Source organism: Callithrix jacchus, chromosome 16 (assembly GCF_049354715.1).
Source record: "Callithrix jacchus isolate 240 chromosome 16, calJac240_pri, whole genome shotgun sequence".
NCBI classification, from domain to species: Eukaryota; Metazoa; Chordata; class Mammalia; order Primates; family Cebidae; genus Callithrix; species Callithrix jacchus.
Window position 1 is genome coordinate 93,861,245 of NC_133517.1, and position 27,543 is coordinate 93,888,787.

A 27,543-nucleotide genomic window follows, 5' to 3' on the forward strand; every position below is an offset into this window, starting at 1 on the left:
AGAACTGAGGCAGGAGAATAGAGTCTGGAGGCAGGGAACCTAAGGCTGTTTCACCCCGACTTCCTAGAACTAAATTGAAAGGAAAACCCTAACTTTCCATGCCTAAGTAACAAAAGGACCAGAACTCCCTTTGACCTTTCCTACATGGCAGATGGGAAATTGGCTGTATGTAACAAATTAGACTGATTGCCAAATGAGTTTTCATTTTCACAGAAGTATAACTTAGTAACTTCACCCTGGCCTCTGATTGGTTTGCACAGGAGTGTGACCTTTGTAACTTCACTTCAGCCTCTGGTTGGCTGCTTTCTGCAACCAATCAGACTGACTGTTGGCTACCACTTCATTTACATGAGGTGAGCATGCAGTGGCCAATGGGAAACTTGTAGGAGTTATTTGGACCCAAGAAGATTCTGTATCTGGGCCCTTGAGCTCGGGTCCGCTCCCACACTGTGGAGTGTACTTTCTTTCATTTTCAGTAAATCTCTGCTTTCGTTCTTTTGTTGCTCCATTTTTTCTTTGCTTTGCTGGGCATTTTGTTCAATTCTTTGTTCAAAACACCAAAAACCTAGACAACCTGCAGTCACAACCCTACCAGTGACAGACTCTGCCAGTAATAGAACCAGCAATAGAACTCAGATCCCTGGGTCCAGAACTCTTTCCATTATACTAAGCTACCTCCCATATGACACAATGACTCTGAAAAAGAAAATATTTCATGTGCCTGACCTTACTAATTCCACTTCTTTATTGCCTCCTATATCTTCCACACTGCTGCCTCCCCTTGAAGCGTGTGTGTGTGTGTGTGTGTGTGTGTGTGTGTGTGTGTGTGTGTATGAGAATCATTTGGGGTAGAGATACATTGTATTTATATTTTCTCAAAGAACACCTGGTGTCACAATGGCAGAAGAAAAAAATGACATGGAATAGTATTAAAAGGGTACAGGATCTGGAACTAAAAGATTTGAGTTCTACCCCTAACTCTGCCACTGGACACTTTACACAGCCATATGCCTCAGGCAACTAAGTAAGCAACTATTTTGATTTCTTCTATTAGAACAAGAATGATAACTGCCCATACTCCACACTTCTTCACAGACTTGTTTTAAATTTCAAATTAGATAATGCATGTTAAATCCATAAATTTACAAAGTGCTTAATAAAACAGGGGTTTTCTGTTTGTTTGTTTTCATAAAAGGAACATACAGATTAGGTAAAATCTAAGCTCAAAGTGATGGTGAACATTTGGAGTTCAACATGGCAGTCCAGAAACCATTCTGATACACTTCCTTTGGCAAGTAAAATGAGGTATTATAGACACATAGTAGGTATGCAAAAGTGAATAAAGCATTTTCAAAAGGCAGCACAGTGTGGCAGAAAAAGTACTACACCAGAGACCTAGGTTCTAGTTCTAGCCCTGCCACGAATGACACGTGTGACTCTGGGTAAACTATTAATACCTCACTGGCCTCAGAATTCTAAGTCTATAAACAGGAGGTTTGTGCCAAGGCTCTTCTAGGTCTAAAATTATTGCAACTAGAGTTCACAGAACTCACTCATGAGGTTAATTTATCCCAAAGGCAAGACAGCAAACGTATTTCCTAAGCCAATATCCAAACTCTAAAAGGAATCGTAGGCAACAAATGGTTTTACAAAGACTACTACTTACTTGCTAGACCTTGGAACTACCATTTCGGCTAGAGTTTCATACTGCTTAATCCAGTCATTGTGGTTTAACCTGCAGAAAAGGTACAGTACACATTGAAAGAGAAAAACGAGACCTACTTCCTGCCATATCCAGGAAGAGAAAAAACTTATGAGATAAATAGGAAATCTGGCTATAGTAAGTATACTTCAACTCCATTTAACAAAAAAAATTCAGGTTTTCTACTGAGAATGATTTTCAAATACACCGAGTAATGCAGGAAATCGGATGTCACCACCCAACATCCAGTAACTATTGCAAAAGAGGCACATCCTAGAACTAGGTTTGGAAAGGAAGTAAAGCAGTGTATAGATTCTAAATTATTTCAGACTACATAGTTTGTGTGTATTGTGCCTCATTTTTTTAAAAAGGTCATGCTGAAATTAATATCATTCATGCTCAGCGGCCATTAGGAAGGACTGAATAAAACTACATTTACGGAAAGCACAGAGTACCATGAGGTAGTAAGTGACAGTAAACCACGTTGCCACAAAGCACTCTGCAACAACCTTCTCTAGAGGCCACTGGCTTCCCAGGATGTGGGGAGAGAGAACTATGTTTGAGAATGAAAACAAAGAATTACAGTGTTTATAGGCCAAGGCAGAAAATAATTCATCATGTAAAGTATCCTAAGTCCTATGTTTCAATTACAAGGTACAGTAAACTATTAAAATTTCTGGTTTTGCACCCAAGTTTCAAATAAAGGTTGAATGAGTCAAATATTTTATCTGGGCAAATGTTATTTTCCTACAAAAGCACGGATACATAGGATTTTGTTATTAACAATCGTGTCTCAGTGTAGCAGAGGAGAGTTCTGAAACTGAAACAGAAAATAAAACTTCTGGAGTGAAACTCTTAGATTTAAGGCCTTCCCCATGTGCAAAGAAAAATTCAAAAGCCAGCATACTGCCATAAAGAGGAAAATGCAGAAGTCAGATAATATTGTAGCCACTGTAAACTCCATGGAGGCATCATTTTCTAGTATTCCCAATCTCTGAACCAGATAAAAATGCAGAGCACAGCAAGGAAGTCTTCATGTAATGATACTCTGAAAAAGACCCAAATCCCTCACCTGAATTTGGATCCCCCAAACATTCCCAGGTAGCAAGACTTCAGTGTGTTAAGTCTAAAGTGAAACCATTAATGGTGCTATACAGATGCACACAGAGTCCAGGTCTTCCTACAGGTACCCAAAGATTTCATTTCACTTCATTCAAGACTAACTATGATCAAATATTAAATAACACAGAAGGCCTAATCCTAAGGAGATTTAAAAGGTTATCTAGTCCAGGGGTTAGCAAACTATGGCCACAGCCAAGCCTGTTTTGTAAATAAAGTGTTATTGAAACAGCCACATCCATTCATTTACATATCATCTATGGCTACTCAGCTATAACCACAAAGTTGACACAGTGGAGCAGTTGTGACAGAGAGCACATCATTTGCAAAGCCTACAATACTTACTATCTAACCCTTTATAGAAAAAAAATTGCTAATCTCTGATCTAATCTATTCTTTGCTTCTTATACGGCTTAATTCATCCTAACCAGTCATAAAGATTTTTTTTCAGAAAAAAATGCAAGACCTTCCTATTTTGAGAAATCTAAAATCTGCATTTTTGAAACAATCGATAATTTACCATTACTTAATGTTTGAATGAGCCAACTCTACCAAGCTACTAAATTTGATTTGGAAACTCAATTTATAATTGAAGTCTCCATTGCCAAGTTATGATCTAATTTCTACTTCATGTGCCACATGAGCAAATGTTGATTGACAGAATGAATGGCAAGGTTATATTCTTTTTACACTTGGATTTTATGGACAACTTCAAATTACAATACTAGATGCTAACATTTTTCTTGTATTTTAACAAGTAAAACCTTTTGTAATAGACTTACTTGGGCACTACTACCAGTAACGTGACAAGATACTCTGAATCAAGAACAAAGTCATCCTTCTTCACAATTTCTGCTAGACTTCTAGTTAGCAAACTTCCTCTGAGGAATTAAAAAAAATCATTAGGCTGATAATTATGTGCTTCTGTAACACAAAGAAACAGCAGGCTAATAATATTCACATATACTATACATTTATCAAGAGAGGGATTAGTCTTAACATTTTTACTTTGTAAGAAGTCATCATTAAGCTGAATACACCCTACCCTTGCAACCAAAGAAATATCTTTTATCAAAATCTGCCTCTAGTGTTTGGTGTTTTCTTTAATTATTATAACTCACCTCTTCTCTTGGGTACATATATAGTATCTTGACTAAAAAAGTGCTATCTACTCATTAGATATCAGTTAAAGTCTATTCCATCATATAATTATGAAATTACGTCATCTAAGCACAACACCTGTTCTTCCCTCTCCTTGTGCATCATTTGATACCAGGCAATTCTGGCAGCTAACCCAATAATTAACTCTTTCAAATCAGTCTTCATTTGTCTTCCAGTAATCGCTTTCCTATAATAAATACGTCTTGCCCTGTTTGTATCACTGATAGTATCCAACCAGCTTTCCCTCTAGGACATGAAGGCACAGCTTGAATACTTCCATGGTTAAAGTAGCACTTGTAGTAGTCATAGTACAAGGGGATCAACCAAAACAATTCAGTCCTATTTTTAAAAATGAGTGAAAAACCTTAACTGAGAAAACAGATGAGAGAATAATTATTACATCATAAAAGGATTCTTCTGTAGTTAAGCAATAGGTAATTGCTATACAGTTATATTATGATTTCATTTAAAACAATTAATTTTAGACTATTTTTCAGTGAAATAGCAAATGGATTAAGGGACAAGCCAGGACCCAGTTCACAAGTATTATCTGTAAAGCAAGTACAATAAATCAGCCTCACATCTATTTTGACTAGTCTGAATTCTATAAACTTATCTTAGTGAATTTTTCTCCATGAAGTGAAAGAAACACCAATTTGATTACAGAAACAACATAAACTGAAACTAACTAAATCCCCACAGTATCTCCTTCAGTGCATGCCAGTGTGTTTCCCCAGTTCTTACTATTCAAATATACTTGATATGCTTACGCATTCTTTCTTTCCAAATTCTGAAGATTTCCTTTCAGGTTATTGTATGCAGATGCTCGAGATTTCAGGTCATTATCAATCTGAGTTACTCCCTTTGAAAAAGAAAAACAGACAAAAATTTCCCAAATCTGCCCCTACTAATACTATCAATGTAGCTAAACTTTAACTTCTACAAAAAAAACCACAAGTTTCTAGTTTCTAGTGTAAGAATATTCTATATTTTAAAAGCATGACTTTAGAAGGTGATGTACAAACAGCCTACTTCATTTTTAATATGTAATTTCCATATGAATATTTTCTACCAAAAGTAATGTTTTAGTCTACATGTATTTTAATTATTATTACTTCTTAAACCATGGAAATGGAACCTAGGCTACTGGTTTTGGAGACTACTAATTCCAAGGCTACAATTCATAAGACTGAAGGGTATTTTCCAAAATATATTACATAAAGAGTTTTGACTGCTGCAAACATCACTATTACACAGAGTATTTTTCTACAAAACTAAAATTATGGTTGAATTTATTCATGTTTCAAAAGCTGTCTTTTTCATAAGAAGACTAAAACTACTAACTACTTAGGAGAAACTGTGAAGTAAACAACATTTGAAGAACTGAGTTTAACATAGCTCTAGCATTATTAGCTGTGTAGCACGAGGGCAAGTCCCTTCACCTCTCTAAGCCTGCTCCCCTGTCTACAACAGCATCAGGAAGCGGACGATCAAATCCTTAAGGATCAGAAAATAAGGCTCAGTCATGGTAAGAACACCACTTTATATTATCAAATAATACTTTCTTAAACTATAGTCATAAAATTATATGATGACTTTAGTTAAAATCTTTCATAGTCTATTTATTTACATTTAACTATATAGCATAGTGCACAACTAAAGTTACTGGGAGCCAAGGAAAGTTTGTCCAATAATTTAAACCACACTTCTTGCCCCAGCCAGGTCAATAAGAATGCTGGCAAACAATTAACAGGTCCTTGTCTATCTGTCTCATTATAGTTCCTGTTAAGACTTTTATTCCACAAACAGATCTTGGGGGGAAAAAACAGACCTTTACATTTCCTCTCAAGTTCAAGGATTTCTCAATATAAAAGGAGCTCTTAACTCGGTGAGTTCATGCATCAGCTTCAAGGTCCAGAGAATCCACAGAGTTTAATGTTTGAACAAGTACTATGTGTACATAAAAATACTTCAGTGACTACTATTACCTACCTGAATGACTAAGAAATCTTAGTAGACTCTAATTTCCTGTTCTACACAATCTCAGGTACCCTTAAAATTTGTATAAATAATAATTACAGAATTTTCACACTTTCTTAAACATTGTTATGTAATATTTAATTGTATAACTAAGTATATAACTTAGATAATCTACACACAGAAGCATTATACTTTTTAACATATTTTAATGTCTAAAGTTGTAGTAAGAATATCTTCTATCTGTGACATATAATTAAGTTGCCTTATCAAAACCTACAAAGTATTTCATAGCAAAATTATAAAATAAGCAAAGCCACTAAAAATCAATGTGTCCTACTTGTCTCAAGTATCATCTTACCTTGGCAATTATTTCAGAAATATTTTTCAGGGACTGCTTGATTGGATATTTGGCCATGTCCCACTGGAACCTTGTTATATAAGTAACCAAGTCCACTAAAATAAAGGAATTAATTAATTACTGAAGAGAAGCCATAGAATTGTTCAGTTTTTTTACACAGCAGTATATTTTAATACCGAAATTGGCATTGAGGAAATAAGCAAAGCTGTTATTTCTGAAGAATCCTGATTAAATATGAACTATACTAAGTAACAGGGATTAATCAAAATTTTACCTTGTAATCTCTTCGTACCCAAAATTTAATACATATTAAGATGCTCCTTCTAATTTGATTACTTTAAAAATGAACTATGTACATATTCCTAATATGCGTCATATGAAGGAGAGAGACACAAAGATTAAGAAACTACTTCAAATTGTCTCCTCAATAAGCAGAATTTGACAAAAGTATGTTCTTTCTTTGATAACTTACCCAAACAAACCGAAAATAAACTTGTCTGTTAAAATCATGTGATGATTGTTTCCAGGAGTCCACACTTTAGTAATTTTCAAAACACGGACCCTTTCATTTTCAAGTGGAAAGAATAAAACATGTAAAGCTAAAGAAATACTCAACAACTTATTCCTTGGAGGTTTAGTAATCAAAGTGACTTCACCTCTAGCAGGATCAAGGTCAGTGAAACAAAATGTTAAGTATGGCAGTGCTAACTGACAAAAGTAATTCATATAAAAATATCTTTCTCTTCTCAATACCTCCTTACATAATACAAGTGAGTCAACAACACAGATGGTATTTCCAAAAGCAACTCTAGAGGCACTGCCCCTCTTGGTCAACCACCACTCCACCTACTAGACTGACTGACCCATTTCATGAAATACACAGAAGATCAGTAAAGGCACCATAAATCTGTTGTTTCTCAAAACACAAATCAATAGACACAGTAAACAATCAGATCAGAATTACTTGATAATAAAGAACAGGAATAAGTTACCATATTTTTAACTGATTAAATATTTATTGAACAGCTATTATTTGCAAGAAAAAAATGAGATTTCAGTAACACTGTATTTAAAATACAGTGACCTTATCGGAGCAGATGATCCCATAGAGAATGAAAGGAAAGGCTCCCAGAGGTTTATTAAGGAATGGAGGAAAAGAAAGGGTTATTTCTTTCTTTTTTAAAAAAAAAAAAAAAGAGAGAGATAGGGTCTTGCTCTGTCACCCATGCTGGAGTGAAGTGGTACAATCATAGCTCATTGCAGCCTTGAACTCCTGCGCTCAAGCAATCCTCCCTCCTCAGCCTCCTGACCAGCTGAGACTATAGGCATATACCACCACAACCAGCTAATTGTTTTTTCTTTCTTTCTGTTTGTTTGTTTGGGTTTTTTAGAGACAGGATCTTCCTATGTTGCCTAGGCTTGTCCTGAACTCCTGCACTCAAGCGATCCTCCTGCCACAGCCTCCCAGTGTGTTGGGATTACAGGCATAAGCCACCATGCCTAGCTCATTATTTCCTATTATAATGACATATCACTAAAGATGGGCTTAATTTTAAATGAAGCAAAATGCTAAAATGACATTTCATAAGAAAACAAGAAGTGCAAGTACAAATGACAACAATGGGGTCAGAACCATCTTTATAAAGTCATTACTACATAGAGCAAACGGTATGTAAATACTGACTTCTAGCTACAGAGAAGTCAGTAGGCTATTTTCTGGGTATTAAGTAAAGAATGCCAAAATGAAATTTGGGTGGACAGGGGCACTATTCTGCAATAAAATTAATAATTTCTATTCTAAGGCTTTCACAGCTATACACTATTAAATACAAAAACCTATATAAGACAGCAGGTATTCAACTGGAACAATGCTGAGATATACAACTTGGAAACTTACTTGTAAATGTGTGAACAAACAGATCCTGGAAAGAACTAAGGCAAATCTTTACAATAGTGCTCCTGCAGGAGACTTGCCATCATCTCATAAGCTATATTATAGATTATGTAAGACTGTCTTCTACAAGATCATGCTTCAGGGGACAGCATGTACCTGGAAGTATCACCAAATTCAGTAATAATAATTGTATTTTAATGGCTTTCTATTGTATTTAGTGTCCTCTTCTATAGACTTTTTTTTTTCTGAGACAGAGTCTTGTTCTGTTACCCAGGCTGGAGTCCAGTGGCACGATCTTGGCCCACTGCAACCTCCGCCTCCTGGGTTCAAGTAATTCTCTTGCCTCGGCCTCCCGAGCAGCTGGAACTACAGGCACCCGCCACTGTGCCCGGTTAATTTCTGTGTTTTTTTTTTAGTAGAGACAGGGTTTCATCATCTTGGCCAGGTTGGTCTCAAACTCCTGGCCTCGTGATCTGCCCGCCTCAGCCTCCCAAAGTGCTGGGATGACAGGCGTGAGGCACCGCACCTGGCCTCTACAGACTTTTGACAATCGTTTTTGTTTCTGTAGCTTAGTCATTCGCTTTATATGAGTTATAATAATTAAATCATGAACATTAGCTTACCTCCATTAGCCAACAGATTCTCTTGAACTTTGTCTTTACTGTCTTCTAATACATCAGCCATGTATTGAGCCACTTTCTTAACCACTCTGGAGAAGAAAAAAATCAACAACCATTTTCAGAATAAAGATCTAAACTCCATTGTAGATGATGAACATATTATATAAAGACATGAATTTGACTATATATGTTCCCATTATGCCTATCCATATAATATATGATAAATGGATCTTATCTTTTAATGTTTTAAGGATAAAATGGACCAAGAGTTTGTTACATGCAAAAATCAACTGAGTAACTGTAGGGTTTTAAGGAGACTACATGCAACATGTCTACTAGTCTAGTAAGAAAGTCGTGGGAAGCTGGTGAGAAACAGTCTGTAAATAGCCATATATTTATATGCCAAGAAACTAGACAATGCAAGGACTGAGAACAAAAGAGGAGGCCGGGAACTAGCATTCACAGTGCTCCTATGACATCGAGACAATGCTCTTCCTTAGGAAGAAAGGGATCTGACAGGCAAAAGAACATAAGCAGTAAGTCATGATGAAAAATTAGGTCCCACATTATAAATTCATTAACTGTTTATTGAGCATCTACTATCTAAAAGGAGCTATGCTACAGAGGAAGCCATGCCAAAACTATTAGGTTCGTGCAAAAGTAATTGCGGTTCTGGCATTACTTCCCAAAAAAGGGGGGGGAAGGGGGGGCAAAAACTGCAAATACTTTTGCACCAACCTAAACCAAGGTACCTACATACGACCTTGTCAATTCTTTCATTTATAAGAAAGAAACTGAAGTATAAAAGAATTAGTGACTTATCCAAAGTCACAAGACCAGTTAATGGCAGAGCCATGACTACCAGAAACACATTGTCTTGACTTTGGAATTCAGCATCCTTTTCCTCATTCCACGTCTGCCTCCATGTCTGCCTCTAGGTCCTGGGTGGGCTTCAAAATCATAGAAGACAAAATCGCTACCTTCATACATTGCTTAAAATCTCTCTGGAAAGATTTAAAATATATATAAATTACTAAATAGAAAGCAATCTGAAGTCAGTGCCAGCTGAGATTGCCAGATTGCAGAGAGAGAGAAGGAAAAGAGATCACTTGCAGCTACTGTAATCAAGAAAGCCCAAGGGCTCATGAGCAGGTGATGAAGGACAGAAATGGGTTTAAAAGAATGATTACATGGGAAGAAAGCATATTCTTGCCATGGGGCATAGTGTGAGTCAAGACAAGAGGTGGCTAAGTAGTAGGCATCCAGAGATGCTTATCCACCCTCCAGAGGTGGATAAGCAGTGAGGAGTCCAGCCTGATGGGAACAGCAGGCTGAGAAGCAGGGGAGCTTAGGCTAGGAAAGTGGGATGCCAGATTGCAGATGCATAGCCTCTGATGCCACACTCTAGACAGGGACCTAACACAGTCAAAACAGGCTTCAGGACAAGTATTCTGATGACTACATATGCTCAATGGCTAGAAGGGGAAACTGGAAGACAAATTAAGAAATTCCTATAACTTTTTCTTTTCTTTTTTTTTTTTTTTTTTTGACATGGAGTTTCGCTCTTGTTACCCAGGCTGGAGTGCAATGGCGCGATCTCGGCTCACCGCAACCTCCGCCTCCTGGGTTCAGGCAATTCTCCTGCCTCAGCCTCCTGAGTAGCTGGGATTACAGGCACGCGCCACCATGCCCAGCTAATTTTTTGTATTTTTAGTAGAGACGGGGTTTCACCATGTTGACCAGGATGGTCTCGATCTCTTGACCTCGTGATCCACCCGCCTCGGCCTCCCAAAGCTAAATACTTTCTTTCTCCCTCTTCTCTGTTATTCTTTATCTTTTTGTCTAGCTGGTAATTTCAAGGTCTCCTTATTCTTCTTATAGGATGGATCATTTCTTCCTTAATTATCATACATTATGGAAGTGTGTGTGTATTTTTTTTTAAGAGAGAGTCTCGCTCTGTCGCTCATGCTGGACTGCAGTGGTGCAACCATAGTGCACTGCAGCTTTGAACTTCTGGGCTCAAGAGAGCCTCTTGCCTTGGTCTCTCGAGTAGGGGGGATTACAGATGTGAGCCACAAAGCCTGACTTGTTAACAGTTTAAACAGGAACCAATAAGGGCCAGGAAAGATGACAGAAGAGCTAAATGGTGGTCTCAAACCTAAAAAGTAGAACAATTTCAGAAATAATGATGTAAGCCATAAGCCTTCAACATGTTTAACTTGAGTTTTATACATTTTGTACATACACTTGCCTATGTCTCCAGAATTCACCCATTCCTTCAAAAGGGAAAAACCATCCTCACAAAATTTGACAAGCATCTTGTAAACAGAACCATTTGCTACGAACATTCTAAAATGCTGCACGTTTACCCCACAGCAGTACTTCAGAGTATAGAATCATGTGTCAAATTTATAAACTTAACATTGAATAACCCAGAATCTTATGATCTCCCTTTGCCTATTTATAAGAGGATCTGTGTCCAGATACACAATGTCACCTCAAAAGTATCTGCTCTAATGACTACATTTTTAAGAAAGTATAAACTATGATTTACCAAATATTTTCCACAATGTTTGGACTTTAAAACTTGGAGCATTTAAGTCATTAAGCTGTCATCTGTCAATACTACCAAAGTCTAACAAAAACATGGCTTTTAAAATCCTCAGATCTTTCAAGAGGACTGAGGAAGATGCACCTGTGGAACAATGTAGAAAAGAATAGCTGGCAAACTGCATAGGTAACTTTAAATTCTGCTCACCAAACTAATTACATTTGCCCTAAATACTTTTCAGATTCCTTCCCTAAAAAATGCGAGCTGGTTGGGCACGGTGACTCACACCTGTAATCTCAGCACTTTGGGACGCTGAAGTGGGAGAATTGCTTAAGGCCAGCAGTTTGAGACGCCTGAGCAACACAGTGAGACCCTGTCTCCACAAAAATAAAAATATAAAAATTAACTGGGTGTGGTGTTGCAAGCCTGTAGTCTTAGCTACTTAGGAAACTGAGGTGAAAGGACAGCTTGAGCCCAGGAGCTCAAGGATACAAAGGGGAGGAAGGCAGCAAGACACACTGCCATGTGTGTACCTATGCAAATGTCTTGCATGTTCTGCACATGTACCCCAAAACCTAAAATGCAATAAATAAATAAATAAATAAAAATAAAAAATAAATAAAATTTAAAATCTGAGCAAAGTTTAAATGCAGGACATCCATTAACAATTTAAAGAAAGAACTATAAAGACATCAAGGTGACTAATAAGGGTACAAATAAATGTTAATAATCATATTCTCAGGAACCTCCTTTCTCAGTGTCTCTTTGGTTGTCATAACTTGTAACTGTAATGAGGTAGATGAGACCTCAGGGAAGACTCACTTCAGGGATGACAACCAAAAAAAGTTTCCTTATTTTCTTCATTAAAAATGTATAAGCAAGAAACCAAAAGACTATTCTTTCCATCAGTTAGTGCTTTGAGTGTATCATAATTATTTCCACTATATTTATAGTAATTCATAGTAATCATTTGCTCTATATTAATATATGGAATTATAATCCTAAAAGTCGCATTTCCTTTCATCTTCTCTTTTCCATTCTAATGGTCAAGTGTGTGGTCCCAGTTGAGCTTTTACTAGCTCTTAACTAATCTACTGTGAAACCGTCTGCTAACTGGCCTTCTTGATTCAAATATTAAAGACCATCAATACATCCTAGATCTGTTCACTTCCTCACTACCTGTTGTTATGTGAAAAGATCTCTCCCTGCAACCCTGATCTCCGTCTGTATTGCCACAGCCATTGCCTTGAAGTGGTTTTATCAATTCAGAAAAGCATTTTAGCAGCAGAAATGAGAAAATCCTCTAAAAATCCTAAGATAAAAGCTTTGTATCCCCAGAGCTGAAGGAACTGTAGATTGATTGTGCCAACTAATTAAAATGCAGTTATGAAAGATTCTATAACCATTTTCAGCTCAAATACACATGTACCTGAATTTCAAAAGTAATAAAAACTGCAGTTTAGAAAAACTCTTCTAACTGAATTTTGAAGAAAAAAGCATAACCATCCTCAAATAAATGGAGTAACATCCCATGTTCATAGATCAAAGACAATAATGCTAGGATGATGCTACTCCCCGAACTGATACACAGATTCAACACTATCCCACCAAAATTCCAGCTACTTACTTGCAGAAATTTGACACTGTTCCTAAAATTCTTACAAAAAGGCAAAGAACCCAGAATAGCCAATCTTGAAAAAAAAAGGTTTGAGAATTCACACTTTCTGATTTTAAAACTGACTACAACGCTACAATCATAAATAATAAATAATACAATAATAAAATAATCAATACAAACCACAATAATCAAGACAATGTGGTACGGGCATAGAAGAGAAACAAAGATAAATGAAACAGAATTGAGAGTCTAGAAATAAACCCTCACATTTATATTCAATCGATTTTCAGTAACGGTAGCAAGACAATTCAATGGGGGAAAAAGTCTTTTCCACAAATGGTGCTGGGACAACTAGATATTCACATCCAAAAGAATCAACTTAGGCCCTTACCTCACAACATACATAAAACTTAACTCAAAATGAATCAAATACCTCAATGTGAAAGCTAAAACTATAGAACTCTTAGAGGAAAACACAGACATAAAACGGTATGACCCTGGATTATGGTGTCTTAGATATGATGCCAAAAATACAAGCGACAAAAGAAAAAAATTAATTGTACTTCATCAAAATGTAAAACTTTCATTCTTCACAGACACAATCAAGAAAACGAAGACATGGCCAGGCACAGCAGCTCACACCTATAATCCCAGCACTTTTGGAGGCTGAGACGGGTGGATCACCTGATGTCAGGAGTTCGAGACCAGCCTGTCCAGCATGGTAAAACCCCATCTCTACTAAAAAATACAAAAATTAGCTAAGCATTGCAGCAAGTGCCTGTAATCCCCACTACATGGAAGGCTGAGGCAGGAGAATCACTTGAACCCAGGAGGCGGAGGTTGCAGTGAGCCGAGATCTCACTTCAGCCTGGGCGACAGAGTAAGACTCTGTCTCAAGAAAAAAAAAAATGAAGACTACTCACAGGATAGGAGAAAATATTTGCAAGTTACTTCTGATAGGGGATTTATATCTTGCATATTCTGTACAAATAACTCTTACAACTCAACAATAAAAAGACAAGCCAATTAAAAATGAGCAAAGGATCTGAACAGACATTTCTCCAAGGAAGAAAAACAAATGGCCAAAAAACACATGAAAAGATACTCAGCACATCACATCACATCAGCCAACAGGGAAATGCAAATTTTTTTAATGAGATATTATTTCATAACCCCCAGGATGGCTATAACCAAAAAGACAAATAACAAGTGTTGGCAAGGATGTGGAGAAATGAAAATCTTCACATACTGCTGGTGGGAATGTTAAATGGTGCAGTCACTCTGGGAAAAAATTGTCAGTTCCTCAAAGTTAAACATAGAGTTACCATATGACCCAGAAATTCCACTTTTAGGTACATACCCAAGAAAAATGAAAACGTATAAGAACACATACTTGTACACAAATGTACACAGCAGCATTATTCTTATAAGCCAAAAAGTGGAAACCAACTAAATGCCCACCAACTGATGAATGGGTTAATGTGATATGTGTGTGTATACATATATAGTGGATTATCATTTAGTATTAAAAAGAAATGGGGCCGGGTGCGGTGGCTCACGCCTGTAATCCCAACACTTTGGGAAGCCAAAGTGGGTGGATCACTTGAGGTCGGGAGTTTGAGACCAGCCTGACCAACATAGAGAAACTCCATCTCTAATTTAAAAAATACAGAATTAGCCAGGTGTGGTGGTGCATGCCTGTAATCCCAGCTACTCAGGAGGATGAGGCAGAAGAATCACTTGAACCCTGGAGACAGAGGTTGTAGTGAGTGGAGATCGCACCACTGCACTCCAGCCTGGGCAACAAGAGCAAAACTCTGTCACCAAAAAAAAAAAAAGAAATATTGATATATGCAACAGCTTGGATGAACTATAAAGCATTATGCTAAGCAAAAGATGTCAGTCACAAAAGACCATGTATTATATTACATTTACAAGAAATGTCCAGACCAGGCAAATCTACAGTGGCAGAACAATTTGTGGGGCTGGGGGGGCGGAGAGGGAGGCGGGGAGCGACAGGAAGTGACTGCTAATGTAACTAGAAATAGAGGATGATGAAATATTTAAAACTGATTGTGGCAATGGTTACATAACTCTGAATACACTAAGAATCACTGAATTGTACACTTGAAATAGGCGAAATGCATGGCATGTAAACTATATCTTAATAAAGACAGTAAAAAGATAATCAGTATTTTCATATTTCAAACAGGTGTATTTTATTTTATGTAAATTGTACCTTCATAAAATTGATATACAAAAGGAAAAAAGCCATTGTTTCTAAAACCATTCCAATAAGCAGAGTACACATGTGATAATAGACCCAATGTCCAGGTAGCCTGATAATAAGTGTCTCCCATTTTGCTCTACTCCATGCATGTAAGTACATTACCCTTCTACAAATGCATCCAGTTTAGCCAGTTCATCTGACAAGCCAACCAAGACATCCAGTGTGCCAACCTAAAAGGAAAATATATTCTGTTATTTAGGCGGCACCCTTTTTTTAAAAAAAAAGATATGTCTTGATTGAAAGTTCTCACGAATCTTAAATTCTCCCTATTTTATTTCATAATGTGTAAGTGTAGTTAAAAGATATTTGCCAGACATTTCAAAGCTATTTATATGTACCAGATAATCCTTTAATTCACAGGTATATAAGCACCACTTAAGACTTGAAGACTCCTCAAAGACAAGTCTGTGCTTGTACTGTTCAATGACACTGGATCATGTGAAGTCTTAGTTTACAACACCGGCTCTTAGGTAGGAGGTCCATGAATGTGCACTAGAGGATCTGTAATTAAATGCTGCATGCAAAACTGTGCATAAGTGAGCACATATAGGAGGAAACGTCCTGTCTCAGAGGTATCTGTAATTCCAAAAAGATTAAGAATTGGTCATTTTATTGTATTTGTTTATATTTTTGAGATGGAGTCTCACTCTGCCGCCCAGGCTGGAGTGCAGTGGTGTGATCTTGGCTCACTGCAACCTCTGCCTCTCGGGTTCAAGAGATTCTCCTGCCCCAGACTCCTGAGTAGCTGGGATTACAGGTGCCCGCCACCAGGCCCACCTATGTTTAGTAGAGACAGGGTTTCACCATGTTGGGCAAGCTGGTCTCAAACTCCTGACCTCAGGTGATCCACCCACCTCAGCCTCCCAAAGTGCTGGGTTTACAGGCATGAGCCACCACACCCTGCCAAGAATCAGTAATTTTGAATATTTCTTAAATGAATGCTGCCTATGACTGCCCTCACTCAGTTAACCAGCAAAATGTCAGTATCATGATCTTTTCCATTCTTTACAAATGTTCTATCAACTGATTACTGGACACCTGCTTCACTTTGAGGCTGCTAGATTACTGATCTTTAATACAGTAATCTTAAATAGATGAACTAGATTAAATAACTGGGTTAGATTTGCCAAGTGTGATTAAGTAGGTGCTATGGTAACACATTTACAATGTAAGTCAGCATAATATAAATTTAGTAACAAAAACTTCACTACAATATTTAAGAAAATATATTACTAAGAGTTTTCATTTCTGAAAATCACATTTGTGAATGTAATACATCAAATACTTTCATAAGATTTTTCATTGCAATTTAGAAAAGCACAAAAAGCCTAAGTAGAGAGACGTTATTCATTTTGGTAGTTTACTTCTAAAATTTCAAAGATACATTTTAAATCATGCCAATGGCTGGAGAGGTTTCCTTTGGAAGGAATCTGGGTATCTCATTTCCACTAAAGGAGAGAAGTGGCCCTCCCCTAGATGATGAACTCATGCAACTTTGCACAGTGCAGCTTCACCTTTAAGTCAGGAATATTGAACTTGGAAGAGACAGCAAGATTATTGTTCTTTGAAGTTGCCGCGTGCAATTTCTCCCATGTTTGCTGACAGGTTTTCTCCCCAGGAGCAGATATAAGCCAGAACTCAGTCATGTTTGTTACCGGGTATTTCCTCAAAAATCAAGAGAGATTCTGAAATGCAAAACAAAACAAAACAAAAAGACATTTAATATCATTTGTTTCTAAAGTATTTCAGAGTCACAGGAGAAGCTATAACAAATAACCTATTTTAAAACTAATCTAATACTGGTATACGATCTCAAGCAAAGTGAAATTTACCGACCTAGAAGTAAATCTATATAAATGGTGAAAAGATGATTTATTTATGATACTAGAAAAGTGATAAAAACCTTATATGCAAAGTACCTACTTTTTTCATTATCAAACATCCTTAATGTGAAATAGTCAAGTGAGATTACCCAAAATACCAGCCACCAATAGTTTCCTTCAACCAACAAAGTTGAAGAGTTACAAATTTATAGGTTTATCTTAAATTTTTTTTTTTTAAACAATGTCTCACTGTCACCGAGGCTGGAGTGCAGTGGCATGGTCTCTGCTCATAGCAACCTCTGTCTCCCAGGTTCAAGCAATTCTTGTGCCTCAGCCTCCTGAGTAGCTAGAATTATAGGCATGTGCCACCATGCCCAGCTAACTGTATTTTTAGTAGAGACAGGTTCTTGCCATATTGGCCAGGCCGGCCTTAAAATCCTAGCCTCAAGTGATCCACTGCACCCAATCTATCTTAAACTTTTAAAGCATATAACCAAAATAGGGAATTTTTTTTAAACCATAATTTTAATCTTGAAGAAAGAATTTAATTGAATCAATGCATTTATAAACAGCAGTCACCAAATAAATTTGTCACACTGGCTTAGTAAATCCTACAAGGCTAGACAATTTGGTGGTTAATTCTAATCCATAGTCAACCTAGAGAAATCTCCTCAAATCTTTGATGAATACACTTAGTTGCCATTAAGCATTTACAAATTTGCAATAACAACAACAAAAAATCTTGCCAATCTGCTTGGCTATTTTAAAATATAGGGAGTTGGGAGAGTGGCATTAACGTGACATTTTTGGATCTGAGAGGCAGGTTGCAGATCTCCCCTTTCAAAGAGTCCCATTAAGATTCATCTAACCCTCTTCTATAATTTCTTTTCCTCCTCCTCCTCCCCCTTCCCAAACACACAGAAGTGGGGGTGGGGAAATACAGAGACAAATCTAATCAGAATCTAAGTGGGTAAAGCACATAAACACAAGTGATAAAAATCAAAGTATTACAGTACCATTAATTCCACTTTAATGTGCCTTCATGAGAACCAACACAAGCCTTCTGCTAACACTGCTTATTTAGCCTCTCCCGAAACCAATACTCAATGTCTCTAAATTGAATGTAACTATCTCACAAAGTTGTCCTGAGAACAAAATCAGATAATGAATGTGAAAAAAGTCTGTAAATGTAAATTTTCTTTAAAATGTAAAATGTTATAATCATAATGGACTTTCATAATTGCCGTAGCCCATTTTAATTAAAGTACCTACTTAAATTACCTATAATGAGTAGGTAATTAATCCCACCTACTCATTATAATACCATCGAAAGTGAACTTAACATAGATGCCATCCTATATACTTGTTAATTTTTTAACTACTGTTTATAGAGGGTCTACCATATAAAAAGTACTGGTCTAAAGCATTATTATCTAAATTAATCTTCCCAACACCTCTATGAGATAAACATCATGATTCCCATTTACAAGTGGTAAATAATGGTAGTATATTATCATAGCCTTAAAGTTCAGTATTTGAAGTTTCTCGGGTAGGCTAATGAGGATTTTGCTTTTGCTTCTGTTTTGCTTTTGCTTCTGTTACTCCATTTCAGATAAGAAATGGAGGTTAAACTGGTACAGATGTAGATGGTGGTATTAAATGAATATAAGAAACAATAGAGAAAATTTTTTTAAAAAAGCAACTGTACTGTACGAGGACTTTTCTAATATTACTGATGAAGTCAAACCTTTGTCAGCTTTACCTATACTTTCTGAAATGAAACAGCTACACTTTCCCAAATGGCGAAACAAGCTGAACACAAGCTTTTTAGTGATGGCCAGTCAGGCCAGAGAACAGCACAGCTTAACTGGCCATCCAAGGATGGATGCTCACGAGCACCACACTCTAATGAGGGCATCCAAAGATAAGATTTGATTTCAAAACACAAGCAAAAGCAAAATCCTCATTAGCCTACCCAAGAAACTTCAAATACTGAACTTTAAGGCTATGATAATATACTACCATATTCTTTTCCAACCTGATTTTTTCATTCGACCTATTTTTAGAATTATCCAGTGATCATTAATTTTAATTGATATACAGTATTCTCTTATATGAATAAACTAAAATTTACTATTCACTTTTTCCTGGAATGACTGTTAAATTGTTTTTATGTCTTTGCTACAATAAACAATTCTGCTATGAACAACGTGTACATGTCTATATCTGTGAAAGAGCTTCTCTGGGATAGACAAAATAGCTGAATTACAGGATATGTCTTCAAAGATAGAGGTGGCATGTCTTTCCAAGCTCCTATGCAGTGCGACTTTGCCTGTCCTTCTATCAGAAGGTGGAGCTGGCCTTGCGACTTGGCTTGACCAACGAAACACGTGGAAGCCACACTGTGAGTTCAGGGCTCAGGCCTCAAGAGGTCGTGCAACTTCCACTTCTGTTTCTTGGACCACTGCCCTCAGACTACCACATACGGAAGTCAGTCTAGCCTATTGCAAGTAACAAGGCCTCATGAGAACCAACAACCAGCATGAACTACCGGACATGTGACTGAGGCCATTTTGAGCCCTCCAGCCCAGTGAATCTCCCAGCTGAATGCAACTGTATCAATGAGCCCAGGCAAAATAAGCAGAGAGACCACCCCAGCAACTCACAGAATTAGGAGAAAGAAGAAATCACTGTTTTAAGCCACCAAGCTTTGGGGTGGATTATTGCGCAGCAGGAGACAACTGACACAGACCACTGCCAACTCTTTCGGGTATTGCCAAAGCGTTCTCCAAAGCCCCTACCAACTTAAGTTCCTACCAGCAGAGTAAGAGTTTCTATTTCCGCAACTGAAAAAACACACGACAGTATATATTGTTCATAGTTACATATACTTACAGAAAATACTAAAACAAGCATAGATAGGAGCTTTAGTTTTGTATGTAAGATTTCATTAAATAAATCTGGGGCAAATATAGCAAAATGTTAATACTTACTAAGTCAGCACGGATGTCGTCAACTGGCAATATTTAAAATTTTTCTGTATATCCAAAATACTTCAAAACTAAATATTTTTTAAATTTGTTAAAATAATCTATTTAATTTACAAATTAAAACATAACATTGCATAGCAAATTTATTAAAAATAAAATTTCGGTGAACTTTCAAATGGAATATTCAGAGAATAATCTAGATAGCAAATTAATCCTGAAAGTACAACCTTTCTGTTTTACACCTAGTAGAAATGCTTACCAGTCTGTTTATATCTTCTTATGACCAAGTATAATACATTGTAGACAATGCTTTTGGAGTCTGGGATTTGTTTTAAAAGTATTTTTGGATCCTGAGGCAGGAGGATCACTTGAGCTCAGGAGTTCAAGATCAATATATTTTTATTTTTTTAAAATAAATTTAAAAAAGTATTTGGGGGTCAATATGTTCAACAATCTAATTGTATAATGTTGCAAGGGTAGGAGCTCAGGTTACACCTGTACTAACTCCAGAACCTGTCTCAAGAAGTTGCTTTTTAAAATAAACTCCTGCTGAATGTCGTGGGCCTCTCTCCTGGCCCCTTGTCATCCTGTCCCTGTTCTTCGCAACACATGGATCACCTGCCCTGAGCTGCTCCAAAACTGGCTACCCTCTTCCCTTTCCTGTGGCCGCTTAGATCTTCGCTGTTTCCCTATCTCTGGCTTCTTCCAGTTTACACTCCTGCACTTACCGAATCAGCTTTTTTGGCACAAACATCCCTCACAGGACTACCCTGAGCTTTTAACATTTTCAGTTATTAGAAAATCTAATAGCATCTTTAAACCTCCTTTAGTAATCTAGATCTTCTAAGTGATGGTGGTTTCTGGAAAGCTGAGGTTGTATTATAATAATCTTACGCAAGTGGTTGTTGGTTAAAGTATATTTAATGATACATTTTTATACCTCCTCTCCCCCGAAAACAGCAAATGATAAAATCAAGTGTTAAATTCTTCCTGAGAGTGCTAAATTATCTAAAGTGCAGCTTCTTCAAAGATTGTAATCCTATGAGCCATTACAGTAGATGTCACTATCATACTACTTAGAGTTCTTTTCTAAGAAAAGAAAAGAAAATCTTTTCTTCTAGCAGGCTTCCAAAGGATTTCAAGGAATAGGAAAGAGGACCCCATTTCTCATCTATAAATAATAGTGCCCTGTCTACTTCACTGAGCTTTTATCAGGATCAGAGGAAATAATGTCATGATAAATTCTAAACAAAACGTCTAGGAATATGGTAGAAGTATTCCAATTTAGCTTTTTTAAAAATTGTATTTTTTGTAGAGATGGAGTCTTGACATGTTGCTCAGGTTGATCTCAAACTTCCAGCCTTAAGTAATCCTCCTGCCTTAGCCTCCCAAAATGTTGAGATTACAAGAGTCACTGTGCTCATAATTCTAGCTTTTAACTGAGCCCTCCCTTGAGCCTAGTTATTAGAAGATGAAGAGGAAAGGAAAAGGTGCCTAAGTCTGATGTTGTGCTCTTCACTTCTCATACATCTCATTTTAGTCTATTCTCACTGCAACCCATGAGATAGGTAGTAATACATAAGAGAGGTTAGTAGTCTACCCAAGGTCGCACAAGTGGCCGACGGGGTTCAAACTTGGTCTTTCTTTGACTCTAAAGACCACATCGTTGTTGTGTCACACTACAAGAAAAAAATGTTCTGTGCTCTGGTGCACCTGGGCTCTCATGTTTGAAGAGAGATCCACATGTAACATTCAACACCTTCACCCTATGTTCCAGGCTCAGAGCACCCTGTTGGCCAGGGAATTCTGAAGTCTGATAAACGGATCCAAGCTTCCTTTCCTTGTTCTCTTCATCCAGGATCATCACAATTTCTAAAGCAGCATCACCCAGCATCTAAAACTATCCTACCTCCTAGAAGAACAAATTCCTCCAAACGAAAAGCACACATACAAAAGTCAAGATTCAAAGTATACTTTGAGATTAGAGATCAGATATTAGAGATTCGATGGACCTGCCAGATCATGGAGGATGGAACACAAACTTTGGAGTCTTGCAACAGTTAAAACTCTGACTTTACCACCTTACTAGTTTCCTCATCTGTAAAGTGGAAATACAACACATCTCTTCACACAGCTGTTAGAAAGAATGAATAAAATAATGTACCTAGACCTTCCCCTTTCCATGTGGCTGCATTTCCGGGGGATGACTGTATTAGCTGCTGCCCCACCCCATCCTACCTCCCAGGACTCTCCCCCGTAACCCAGATGGGAAATATCCTTTGCTCATTTTTACTTTACAAATGCCCCTACTATGCACTCATCATAGTCTCCCTCATTTTTATAACATATTTTCATCTACACCTTACTGAGAAATCCTGAAAGGCTAGAATCATATCTTCTCTGTGAAATCCTGAGAGCCAGCATACACTAAATTCCTGGCAACAGCAAGGACTTAATAAATGCCTGTTGAATAAATAAAATGCAAATATAACAATGACGGAACCAATCAAAAAGTCTCATTAGAGATAAAACAAAGGCAAGAAATACAGTCATGTTTTTTAAAAGTGTTTTAATTTTATAGCAAAAATTAAAAATTGGTAAAGTTGCAGGTTCCTAAGTAAGCCTCTGTCTTTTATGTCAATAAAGTCAAAAATATAAAAAAGAGGGCTTCATAAAGAACTTATCTGTGCTTGAGGCAAAGCCATGGCCTCAGTTCTTCTACCACTAGTCAAAGCAAACTAACCTTAAGTAAAGAGCCTAATAGGAAAGACAAGCTACTTAAGTACCTAAGGAAGAATGTAAGAACCTCCTATGACAGTAACATCATAAGTATTTTGCAAAATCTGTTTTTCCCATTTTTAAACAACGTCCACTGTCAACTTGTCACTTAGACAAGTCATGTAAAAAAATTTATCCTTGAGACCAGGCACAGTGGCTCACACCTGTAATCCCAGCACTTTGGGAGACCAAGGCAGGTGGATCACCTGAGATCAGGAGTTCAAGACCTGCCTGGCCAACATGGTGAAACCATATCTCTACTAAACATACAAAAGAAAAAACTAGCCGGGCATGATGGTGCACGCCTGTAGTCCCAGCTACTTGGGAGGATGAGGCAAGAGAATCACTTGAATCCAGGAGGTGAAGGTTGCAGTAAGCCAAGATTGAGCCACTGCACTCCAGCCTGGGGGACAGAGCGAGACTTCATCTCCAAAAAAATTCTCCTTTAAATTTAAGAACAATCTAAGTTTAGTTTCAAACAAAATTTTTCTTTGCAGATGAATATGTATGCTTTTATTCATCGGAAAATGGAATCCAAGTTGCTAAACATATTTCCCTTTTTCTCTCAACTGCAAGGAAACAAATTGTCAAAACTGGTGGCCACTTGTTACCAACTCACCAAGAAGCTGACACCACCTCCTTCACTGCTTGTTTTTATTCCTAATTATCTCCCTTTATTTTATCTTGAATATGAAGGAAGCCAGGCATAACTGTAGCAAATCATATGCTAAACAGAGGAGATGATGATCAGAAAGGCACACTGATTAAAAGGTAGAGTTCCTCAGGGCTCAGAGCCAGGTCTATGTCCTTTTCGTGTGTGTGTGTGTGTGTGTTAATGCGTGTGTGTCAACACATGTGTGTCAATGTGTGTGTGTTAATGTTGTGTACAGCACCGTTCTTGATGATCTCTACACTTGAGGCAATTCTAGTCTAGATGCTGGACACTTTCTGAAATGTATGTCTCCAGCACAGGGCCCTCTGCAGCATCTAGAGTTGTATCCGACCAGTATCCACATCTGACTACAAGACGTTTTCCACTTGGATGTTTCAAAAGCAGCTAAAACCCAACACTTCTAGTCAAACTCATCATCTCTTCCCCCATATGTAGTCCTGCTCCAGTGTTCCCTTAGTACAGGTGTACCCCTGCAACGTTAGACGACTAGGACTGTCAAATGTTTGTAGCGGCCAACACTCAGTGGGTGCTTCCTACCTACTGGCACCAGCCAAACCACTTCCCATGTGTAACTCATTTAGTAGCTGGAGAAACCGCGTTAGAGAGGTGGTAGTTACAGAGAAACTGGGGCACGTAAAGCGCCTTATATATTACACAAGATATATTATGTAGTATGTGTCACATCATATATGAGAGCATATACTATATGCTAAGGATGAATGTACTATATGCTCTCATAGCACCTTCTTTGCAGAATTTCCCTGGGAGGAACGTTTTACTAATGTTTGTCTTTCAAATAAACTGCCCAGGAGGGTAAATAAAAATCATGATAGTTTTTGCTCACCACTTTCTACTCAGTACTGGCACAGAGACCAGCATGGTAGAATCTCAAAAGGTATTTGCTGAATATTCTTGAATAAATAAAAACTACCGTGAGGACTAAATGAGATAACATCAAGCACCTGGCTTATAGTTGGTTAGCTTCCCTCACTTCCCATTTTTTCTATAATAAAATCAACTTTATTAAAATATAATTTTACAGAATTAAATGCACCCATTACAAGAGTTTGATGAGTTTTTGACAAATGTATACACACACCTGTGTGAGCTCCATCAAAAGCAAGATTAAGGACACTTCTATCATCCCCAAACCCTCCCTCACACTCAGGCCAGTCAATCACTGCCAGCCCTGGGCAAATGCTGGTCTGCTTTCTGTCACTATAGATTAGTTTTGCCTGATCTAGAATTTCCTTGTAAATGGAAGCGTACGTTACATACTCTTTTGCACCTGGCTTTTGCTCGGAAAGTCTTCGGTATCTGTCCATGTTGTGTGTATTAGCAGTACAATCTGTTTATTACTTAGTACTCCACTGCATACATCTACTGTAGTCTGTTCATACATTCACCAGTTGATGAACATTTGGATTGTTACTACTGGTTTGGGACCATTAAGAATAGAGATTCTATGAACATTTCTCTACAAAGCTTTTTGTGAAGGTATGTTTTTCTCTTGGATAAAAAATTCTAAAAGCAGATTTTCTAAGTTGAATGATTAATGTATACTTAACTTTAAAAAAAATTGGCCAGGTGTGGTGGGTCCCACCTATAATCCCAACACTTTGGGAGGCCAAGGCAGGTGGATCACTTGAGGCCGGCAGTTCAAGACCAGTCTAGCCAATATGGTGAAACCCTGTCTCCACTAAAAATACAAAAATGAGGCTGGGCACAGTAGCTCACGCCTGTAATCCCAGCACTTTGGGAGGCCGACATGGGCAGATCATGAGGTCAGGAGTTTGAGATCAGCCTGGCCAACATGGTGAAACCGTGTCTGCTAAATATACAAAAAATTAGCCCAGCATGGTGGTGAGCACCTGTAATCCCAGCTCCTTGGGAGGCTAAGGCAGGAGAATCGCTTAAACCCAGGAGATGTCAGCAGTGAGCTGAGATTGCGCCACTGCACTCCAGCCTGGGTGACAGAACGACACTCCCTCTCAAAAAAAAAAAAAAAATTGAGTTCACTTATTGAGTTGCACAAAATTTTTATATGACCTTGACACAATTTCCTTGTGAAATATATATATTTTCTCTCAATCTGTGGCTTGACTTTTCTTAATGATGTTTTGAATAAAAATTTGCAATTCTGCCAATGTTTATCAATTTTTTTAAATATATGCTTTCTGTGGCATGTGAAAAATCTTTCTACCCCAAGGTCACAAGTATTTACTCTGCCCGGAATTTGTTGAAGTTGTTGGATCCATTCATAGTTTTCATCAAATTTGAAATGTCTTCAGCCTTTGTTTTTCCTCGCTTTTTTTTTCCTCCCTCGTCCTTCTTTTGAAACAAGATAACATGTATGTTAAACCACTTGATACTGCTCCACGGGCACTGAGCTTTCAATCATTTTTCTCAGTTGTTTTTCTCACTGTGTTTTAGTTTGGATAGTGATATAGTTTGGATGTCTATCCTCCCCAGATCTCATGTTGAAATGTAAACCCCAATGTTGGAGCTGGGGCCTTGGGGAAGGTATCCGGCTCAGTGGGGCAGATCCCTCACAAATGGCTTGATGCTCTCCCTGTAGTAAGCTATCTTGAAATCTGATTGTTGAAAAGACAGTGCCCTCCCCATAGTAAGAAGTTACCATGAGATCTGTTACCTTTCCCCTGGCTCTTGCTCCTTCTCTCACCATGTGACATTCCTGCTCCCCTTCCCCTCTGCCATGACTCAAGAGCTTCCCAAAGCCTCACCAGAAGCTGAGACCTGGGTGCCATGCTTGCACAGCCTATAGAACTGAGAGCCAAAAAAAAAAAAAAAAAAAAAAAAAAACTCTTTTCTTTACAAATTACCCAGCCTCACAGATTCCTTTATGGCAACAAATAAGACTAACACAGCCTCTTGCTATATCTTCTAGTTTGCCAACCTTTTCTTTAGAGTATCTAATCTGTTACTCTTCACACCACTGAATATTTTACTTCTTGTGTATTTTTCTGCTTTAAGCTCCATTTTTAAAATATCTTCCACTTCTTTCCTCAATATGTTCGTGCTTTCTGTTAAAACACCGAGCATATCTGTAAAAATGTTACACTGTTTGTCACTGGACTTTGCTGTCTTCCTTTGAAGAGTGTTGTACTTTGTTCTAGCGGGCAGGTAACTTAGGGGAAGATCAGCTTGATCCACCCAAGGCCTCAAACATTCTTGAGATAGATCTAAGGCCTTACTCTAGGGCTAACTTAGTTTCTAATACCAAGGTCTGACCTTTTGGGGACTCTACTGAATGTCCCAGGTATTCAGTAAGGTCTCTCCTCCATATCTGGTCAGAACCCAAATGCTTCCCAGGACCATAAGCTCTGGCAACTGTTCAGTTGAAAGCTCTCTGGTCATTCTTTGATAGAGCTCCTATAAGTTTCTGGTATTTATTTCTCTGCCTAGCTCACTCTCTTTGTCAATCCCACCTGCTAATTCCAGGCAGATAAACCTTCTCCAAGTCCAGTCTCCTCTATTCAGCAGGACCAAGATGCTCTGCTCGGGTGTTCCCTTCCTAAAACATGGTGTAGAGAGCGTCTACAGAGAAAAGCAGGAGAAAGTACACAGCTCCTTTCTTTTTCTCTGCTCCTGTGCTGCCTGTTGTCCAACGTCTGGAAGCAGTTTTTAATATATCTTCTCCAGATTTGTAACTGATAATGGTGGGAAAGCAAATACGGTACCAGTTACTCCCTCCCAGACAACAACTGACGTCTCATCTATTTTTGTTGTATGTATTATTCACAAGTTTTCGGTTTTGCTAATTGTTGTCTGTTTCTATGCAGGGATTCAGCCACTACTTCCCAGCCTCTCTCAGCTGCATGTTTTAACATTTAACAGAAAACAGGACTGACAAAAATTTAACAAGTCTAGGCTAAAAGACGGGAGTACTACTCTGTTTGTGAAAAGTGAAACACAATGAACATGTATTGCTTTTGTATGAACAAGGAAAGTGTTCATTTTTGTTT

The 27,543-nt window shown here is 37.8% G+C and overlaps 1 protein-coding gene across 2 annotated transcripts in view; it reads right to left on the bottom strand.

Annotated features, from left to right (window-relative positions):
• ATP6V1C1 (ATPase H+ transporting V1 subunit C1) overlaps positions 1-27,543 on the bottom strand; it is a 50,062-nt gene that overhangs the window by 14,218 nt on the left and 8,301 nt on the right. Inside the window, exons 2-8 of one of the 2 annotated variants that reach the window (XM_002759317.6) lie at positions 16,808-16,978; positions 15,396-15,463; positions 8,838-8,923; positions 6,321-6,415; positions 4,753-4,844; positions 3,604-3,702; positions 1,667-1,735 (exon numbers count right to left, since the gene is read on the bottom strand). In XM_002759317.6, the coding sequence (XP_002759363.1) occupies positions 1,667-1,735; positions 3,604-3,702; positions 4,753-4,844; positions 6,321-6,415; positions 8,838-8,923; positions 15,396-15,463; positions 16,808-16,939 (641 nt within the window). In that variant the 5' untranslated portion in view covers positions 16,940-16,978. The remainder of the gene's footprint in view (positions 1-1,666; positions 1,736-3,603; positions 3,703-4,752; positions 4,845-6,320; positions 6,416-8,837; positions 8,924-15,395; positions 15,464-16,807; positions 16,979-27,543) is intronic. The other variant, XM_054246349.2, reaches the window with a different exon arrangement.